The sequence below is a fragment of the Plecotus auritus genome (assembly GCF_963455305.1).
Source record: "Plecotus auritus genome assembly, chromosome: 11".
NCBI classification, from domain to species: domain Eukaryota; kingdom Metazoa; phylum Chordata; class Mammalia; order Chiroptera; family Vespertilionidae; genus Plecotus; species Plecotus auritus.
Genome location: NC_137777.1, coordinates 231,132 through 238,538, shown reverse-complemented (window position 1 = coordinate 238,538; position 7,407 = coordinate 231,132). Strand labels below are relative to the sequence as shown.

Here is a 7,407-nt window from a genome sequence, read left to right as displayed (position 1 = left end):
AGGGACTCGGAGAAAAGGAGATGCGGGGCTGTGGGCAATCTCAGCCTGCGGTCTCCTGGAAGTCGGGATTAGGGGCCGAGGGCAGGTGTCCGGGTGTGGGCCCGGGGACACCAGTCTCTAGCACCTCTTTCCTCGGGCGCGCGCTCTACGCCCGCGGGAGCCGGGCCGTGGGGGCGGCCGCCCCGAGCATGCGCACCGGCTGTGCTGCGGGCGGGAGCGGAGTCCGGGCGCGGGGACGCGGGGCGGCGCGAAGCCGGGCCCTCTGCCGCCCCGCGCTCCCATGTACGCCTTCTACTCGCTGCTCATCTACATTTTCTACAGCCTTTTTCGCAGGGATGGAGGGGCCGCGGCGTCCGCCGACTCCAGGGACCCCGCCCAGGTGAGCGGGGGCGGACGCAGCACGACCTGCAACCCCCTTCTGAGAGCGGGTTGCGCAGGCCGGCGCAGCGCAGGTCACCAGGGCTCTGACTCTGGGGAGGAGGGCCGTGCAGAGGACCCTGTCTCTGCTCAGGTTGCAAGCAGAGACCCTTGTGGCCCACTTCCCGGAGGGAGGCTGGCCGGCCTCTCCTCAAGCGCTTCCCCTGCTCCCTCTCTAGAATGCCCGCTGCAAGCCCGGGGATCGCCGCCGCCCCGACCAGCCCCCTGCAGAACTGTGGACCGAGCTGACAGGCCTGGTCGGTAGGTGCTGTCGTGCGTCCGGAACGCTGCGTCCCCGGGGCGATGAGAGAGGTGTCCGTGACCTCATTGGGAGGGATACCCGACAGGTGCCATCTGGAAGCCTAGCCTCCAGCACGCCTCCCCCTCCCACTACCTGGCCTTGCAGGCTGCCCAGAGTCGGAAGATAGGCCTGGAGAGGGATCCGAGGGCCGCCCCGCTGAGGTCTCCCTCGAAGAGGCTCTCGTGCGTCTTGCCGAGTTCCTTTCAGTCCAGCTGGGGGCGGAAGAGAGCTGCGGGTATCCTGCCGATCTGAGCAAGGTGAGCCGGGCTGAGAGGTGAGCTGGCCAAGGGTCCTTTCTCCCAGTCCTGGCCTCCACACCCCCGGACCCCCGGAGTCTCTTGCATTCTGAATCTTATCTCCTTCACAGCCTGGTGATGTCCCCCCACTGTTGACGGTGATTGGTCAGCTCTTGGCTCTCCTGGCATGGATTCGGAGCCCCAGGGGGAGGCAGGCCCTGCCCCAGGAAACTCAGCCAGCCTCGAGGGTGCAGCCCCCCACTACTGGTGGTGCGTAAGAAATAGTGATTTGAAAAGGGAGTGTGTGGAGGGCGTGAAGACTACCAGGACCTGGCGGGCAGCCTAGAGTGCGGGATCCCAAGCCCTGCTCCCAAGGTGCCCCCACCCCCCTTTCCAGGCCAGAAATCTCAATCAGTCCTAACTGTGTGCACCCCACCTCAGGACCCACATCCCTAGAAAACCCTTCCCTTTCACCGAGGGCTGAGGCCCAGGGGCAGCAGCCTCCCCAGTTGGTGGAGGACCAGAGGGCTTGGCAGCAGCTGGAGCAGCTGGTTCTTGGACAGGTGAGGACCCAGGAAGGGGTGGGCACTGGGGGGGCTGGAAGGAGGTGCTCCACCCTGTCTCCCTTCCTCCTTCCCAGCTGGAGGAGCTGAAGCAGCAGCTGGATCTGCAGGAGGAGGGACTGGGCCAACTTCACCTGGGAGTGGTGAGGCTGCTAGGCTGGGCTCAAGTAGGGCTGGGGAGAGGGGCCAGGGCTTTCCGGTGAGTGCAGAGATCTTCCTCTCCTGTAGGGGGCAACAGACTCAGAGAAAAGGGTTCAGCATCTAACCCTGGAGAACGAGGCCTTGAAACAGAGCCTGATCCTCACCCAGGACCTCCTGAGGCACTGGGGTGCTGGCCTCCCCGCCAGGGCTCCGCAGGTATTCTGCTCCTTACCTGCTGCTATCCCTGCAGCCTGGGGCTCTTGCACACCTGGTCTCCAGCAGCATCGCCCTCAGGACCTGGTGCTCTGTGGAACAGAGGCAGGGGGCGCTCTCTGACCTTCCAGGACCAGGATGTGGACAGGGCCAGGGCAACCCCATGGAGGAGACTGATGCCCATGGGAGATTCCCCCTCCCCCAAACATACATACACACACACACACACACACACACACACACAGAGACACACACACACACACTCACCATGGGTCCTCTGAGTGACTGACCCCAGGCGAGCAAGGGACTTGGGGTAAAGTCCTGCATGGATTCATGATTGGCTCTGTCTGCCCCTCTTGACCCGACTGCCCCTTGTGTGCAATGGGGCCGCTAGAATGCCCTCCCCGAGTGAGTTTCCTTCTGGCTCCATGGCTCCCACCCCTCCCGCAGGAGGAGGCAGAGGCACTGGTGGAGCTCCAGGGCCAGCTTCAGGAGGCCCAGCAGGCCACAGACGCCCTCCGAGTCCAGGTGAGTGCTGGGCCCGGGGCCTGGGGAGACGGAGGCACTGGGAGGGGGATGTCTGAGGCTAGGCCTGGTAAGTGCCTACTCCCTCAGTGACGGGGTGGGGTGGGGCAGCTGGGGGTGCAGGAGGTGCAGCTGCAGGGCCTCCAGGGGGCCCTCCGGCAGCTCCAGCAGGAGACAGAACAGAGCTGCAGAAGGGAGCTGCAGCAGGTGCACGGGCAGCTGGCAGGTGAGACCTGGGGCTGGGGGCTCCTGGGAAGGCCATGGGGTTGGGGCTTTCCCTCACAACTTCCTTCTCCCACCAGGACTCCGGGCACGCATGGCCAGCCTGCGTCAGGGCTGCGGGGACCTCCGAGGCCTGGTCAGCACCTTCACTCAGAGCTGCCAGGGCTCCCTGAGTGAGGCCCGGGGCCAGGTCAGGACCACCTGCTCTCTCTCCAGTGTGTGCGCTCGGGGGCAGCCAGTCGGTGTCCTCCCCTCAGGGAACCACCCCTCTTTCCTCCTTCCCAGCCCCAGGGAGCTGCCTGATCTAATGGAGGTTGTGGGTTCTGGAACCAGGACAGCTCCTGTGACCCAGGTGTTACCTCACTTCTGGGTCTCATTCTTGTCCTGTGCTAACTGGGGTGGCGGTGAATCCCTCACAGGATTGTCAGGAAGCCCAGAGGAGACAGATGGCATCCTTGCCCACGGTCCTGATTGGTGGGCTCCATCCAGGCCCACTGAGTGATACCCCCAGGGACCCCAGCCACGGAATATTGTGGATTCCCACAGCTGGTGGCCATAGAGTGGCTCCATCTTGCCCTGAGCACCCCTCCCCTCTCCTTGGCTGTCCCTCCCTGCCTTGCTCACACCCCTGTTCCCCCAGGTATCTTGGGCCCTGAGGACACTGTCAGTCAGTGGGGCCGGAGCTCAGCTCCCTGAAGGGCAGCAGGAGCCCCCAACTGGATGCCCAGGGCGGCTACTGGAGCTCAAGGGTATGGCCACTGCGGAGCATGGCGGGGTGGGGTGGGCAGGCCAGAGGCACTGGAGCCTCTCTGTGCCTCAGGGTCTGGGAGGCAGCCCCTTGCCGTGATCTCAACCCCAGGAAATATCCGTGTGCTGTGTCGGCTGAGGCCAGGGACACCCTCCAGCCTGGTGAGCTCGGAGCCCGGCCCAGGCGGCACGGTCACTACCTGCTACCGAGGGCACCAGCGTCGCTTCCGTCTGGACTGGGTCTTCCCTCCAGACGCCAGCCAGGAAGAGGTGATGCTCCACCCTCACACCTGTGTTGACCCTCCCTCAGAGCCCCCGGAGGCTCTGGTGCCCCTTCCCTGCCCTTCTGCCCTCCCAGGAGCTAACATGGCTAGATTCCAGCAGGGAAGGGGGAGGGAGGCTGGGAGGCTGGGAGGCAGGACCGGAAGCCGAGCTGGGCACATAACGTTCCTTCCAGGGTTTCCCCTCTGCGTCCCCTCACCAAGCTGTGCAGGCCCAGGGGGAACAGATCTGGTTCAGACAGGAAGGTTAACATTTAAAAATAATGTTTTTTACCAGGAAACTAAAGAAAATGAATCTGTCTGAGGTCACTGCTCACGCACAGCTGGCTGGGGATGATGGTGCTGTGACCACTCCCCACCCCCACCCCCGGCTTCCCAGGCTGCCTGCTCCATGGCCAGGCCCAGAGTCTGCCAGCTGTGAGGACAGGCAGCCTTCCTTGCTTTGTGGCCAAGGGCACAGACAGGGCACTGGCAAGCGAGCCTCCAGCCTCTGGGCTGGGTTACCCTGTGCGGACCCCGCCTCCCTGACCCCTCCCCTTTCCTGCCAGACCCAGCAGAAAAGCTGAGGCTTAACCCAGCCACCACCACCCTGCTTCACGCACACGATGTGTTGCACACAAAATTTTGCTGCTGGAGCTTCAGGAAATGGAGGCAGGCCTGGGAGGGGACTGAGAATCAGACTCCTGTTGGCTTCGGGGTGGCCAGGTCTCCCTCCCCCACATCCTGGGGTACTACAGCTGTTTCCCACCTACCTCTGTACCTGACACACTAGCCAGGCCTCACTCCCACCCTACACTGCAGTCCTGCACTGGGGTGGGGAGGGAGCTTGTCCTGGACAGGGCCCTCCAAGTCAGAGTGTCTGGGCGAGACTGAAAGGCATCTCTCGGTGCCACGTCTGCGATGGTGCCACCGTCACCCCCGGTGCTTCCTTCCAGACATGGGAGCTTAGGCACCAACGCGCAATGCTGGACTCTGCTCTCCTGGCTGGCAGCCAGCACGTTCAGCAGAAACGACAGCTCATCCACTTGCCCACCTGCTGTGCACGAACGCTGGCCATGCCGTTGCTCACAGGCTACTGTTGATGTCCAGTTGCCAACAGGACACAAAGTCACAGCCCCATCTCCCCCCAGCCCTTTCTGCACCAGCATCCTGGTGGGCCAGCGTTCCCACCCCCACCTCCCAGCCTTCCTGGGCTCACCCTTCCTGTGGAGAGCACCACGGTAGCCCCTGGGCACACGTTCCCCCTTAACCCTCACAACAGTGGTCTCCTGTGAGGGGGCATTGCAATCATGCCCTTGGGTTTGACCCTGGCAGTGACTATGAACGCCCTGGTCCTCCCACGTGGTCACCAGTACGCCAATACTCTGCACGCCTGTTCCCTCTTCCTGTCACACTCCTCCCTTTGCGGGGGACATTCCTATCAGGGAACCTCTGCCTGGCAGGAGACCCTCTTCCAGCAGACTTTCCAGGGCACTCGCACTTTATTCCCACCTTGCCCAGGTCCGGGACTCAGGGCCCTCCCCACACCCCTAGGTCTTCAGGGAGCTGGAGCCTGCGGTGCTGTCCTGCCTCCAAGGCTACAGTGTCTGCATTTTCACCTACGGCCAGACGGGGACCGGAAAGACCTACAGCATGGAGGTGGGAAGGGGGGGTGTGCGCTCTGGGTGGCTCCTGGGGCCAGGGACTAGGATGTGAGCCCAATGTGGCACCCACCCCCTCTCCAGGGCCCACCTGAGGACCCCGGCATAGCTCCTAGGGCGCTGCAGTCACTGTTCCGGGAGATGAGGGCCGGAGGGCACCCCCGAGTGACCCTCAGCATGGTGGAGATCTACAACGAGGCTGTCAGGTCAGGGCGACACTCTGGCTGCCTCCTAGGTCCCCCCCGCCTCCCGCCCCTTTGCCAAGAACCCCTGAACCAAGGCCTCACCTTTCTCACCAGGGACCTCCTGGCCCCCGGGCCCCCTGAGCGCCTGGCGGTGAGGCAGGGCCCTGCAGGTCAGGGAGGGATCCAAGTGGCCGGCCTCACGTACTGGGATGTGCCCAACCTGGAGACCCTGCACCAGGTAAGGCTGCCCAGGGGGGCCCACAGCTGTGCTCACACCTGGGGACGTGGACCCTGCAGTAGGCCATGCCTTGTCGCTGCGCGTTCCAGATGCTGAGCCTGGGGAGGAGCAACCGGGCCACCGCTGCCACCGCCATGAACCAGCACAGCTCTCGCTCTCACGCGCTGGTCACGCTGACACTGCAGGCAGCATCCTCCCCGCGCGGCTCAGGCACCACGGGTACCACGGCCGCGCCCCGCCCCGCCCCGCCCCGCACCGCGGTGGAGGGTCTCTCGGCGCTGGCAGAGCAGGGGTTCACGGGGACCTTGCTGGGAGTCCCCTCCACTTGTTTCGCTCGCCCCCGCAGGCACGCTGCACCTGGTGGACCTGGCGGGGTCTGAGCGCGCCCGGAAGGCGGGGGCCGTCTGCAGGGCGAGAGGCGACACTCAGGACGCCCAGCGTCTCCGGGAGGCCCGGACCATCAACCGCTCGCTGCTGGCGCTGGGAGGGGTGATGACGGCGCTGCGGGCCCGCCGGCCGCACGTGCCCTTCCGCGACTCGCAGCTCACGCGCCTGCTGCAGCCCGCGCTCGGCCCGGGCGCCACGGCGGTGCTGCTGCTGCAGGTGGGCGTCCGCGGGTGCAGGCGGAGGCGAAGCCTGGGGCGGGGGGGCGATTTGCATGCCAGGTCCCGCCCACAGCGCCGCTTCCCCGCAGATCTCCACGCGGCCCGAGGATCTCGGCGAGACCGTATGCTCGCTCAAGTTCGCGGAGCGAGTGGGCCGCGTGGAGCTGGGGCCGGCGCGGCGCCGCAGAACCCGGCGCTCCGGGACGCCCTCCTCCGTCAGCACGGACACGGCGCTCACCGGGACCCTCTGCACCCCTACGCCGTCCCCGGGAAGCCCTGCCAGCCCGGGCCCCGACGGCTCGGCTCCCGGGTCCCCCGAGGACTTGCTCTCGTAGTCAGGCCCAGGAGTCTGGGGTTGCGCCCTCTGCCGGCGGAAGCAGCCAAACCCCTACACTCCGACAACCTTTGACCTCTGGGAGCTCCCTGGTTCCCAAACTCCCAGAGCTGTCTCACCCCCCTCCCGGCGAGGAGTGTTCCGCCCGGAGTACAGATTGCCCGCCCCTCAGCCCAGGCCCAGGCTCCCTCCTTATCACCATTTGCTACTATCTCCTAACGCAGCGGGGGACCCCAGAGCAGCCGGGCCTGGCCTACTGGTTTCTGAGTCACCACAGTCACGGCCCCCCGACACCAAACATCAGTCTTGGCATTAAAATGCGGTCCATTCCTTTACTGTTCTCTCCCCCACCACACCACCCACACCAGGTCGGGTCCCTGTTCCCCTATGCCTTTCCCCAAAAAGGTGCTTCCTTCTGCCCAGACAGTTGAGGAAGGAAAGCGCTTCAGGCTGAGCTGCCATGTAAGTTCTCCCTCCCCCAACCCCGCAGCCAGGAGAGGGTGGCGGCAGATGGTGATGGATGGATGGATGGATGGACGGACAGAAGAGGCCAGAGAAGGAGGGGCTCGGAAGGGGACAGGCAAGCCCACTCCAGCATTGCCACTCCTCCCAGCCTTGCCTGTGGGGTAGCAGGGGCCTGACGGACCAGCAGGGCCGGGTTGACACGCCCTTTGTGGGGTGGCCAATAAACATGGTAGACTCCCACAGTGGCTGGTGCCTGCTGTTTCCAGGCCGCTGTGGCCACACTTCTGAGTCCTC

The 7,407-nt window shown here is 65.0% G+C and overlaps 1 protein-coding gene across 3 annotated transcripts; it reads left to right on the top strand.

Annotated features, from left to right (window-relative positions):
- The first annotated feature begins 209 nt into the window (after nucleotides 1-209).
- Nucleotides 210-7,353, top strand: KIFC2 (kinesin family member C2). 3 transcript variants are annotated; one of them, XM_080646854.1, is made up of 18 exons: nucleotides 210-379; nucleotides 597-678; nucleotides 824-975; nucleotides 1,086-1,224; nucleotides 1,396-1,517; nucleotides 1,595-1,660; nucleotides 1,746-1,874; nucleotides 2,322-2,399; nucleotides 2,508-2,622; nucleotides 2,699-2,808; nucleotides 3,259-3,367; nucleotides 3,478-3,635; nucleotides 5,180-5,284; nucleotides 5,371-5,492; nucleotides 5,586-5,709; nucleotides 5,799-5,928; nucleotides 6,056-6,312; nucleotides 6,404-7,353. In XM_080646854.1, exons 1-18 carry the CDS (start codon nucleotides 281-283, stop codon nucleotides 6,647-6,649), a joined length of 2,343 nt encoding a protein of 780 aa, XP_080502980.1. In that variant the 5' UTR covers nucleotides 210-280; the 3' UTR covers nucleotides 6,650-7,353. The 3 variants fall into 3 exon arrangements, with proteins under 3 accessions (XP_080502980.1, XP_080502979.1, XP_080502981.1); XM_080646853.1 differs by having other exon boundaries at nucleotides 6,388-7,353; XM_080646855.1 differs by lacking the exon at nucleotides 2,508-2,622 and having other exon boundaries at nucleotides 227-379.
- Nucleotides 7,354-7,407: the final 54 nt, after the last annotated feature.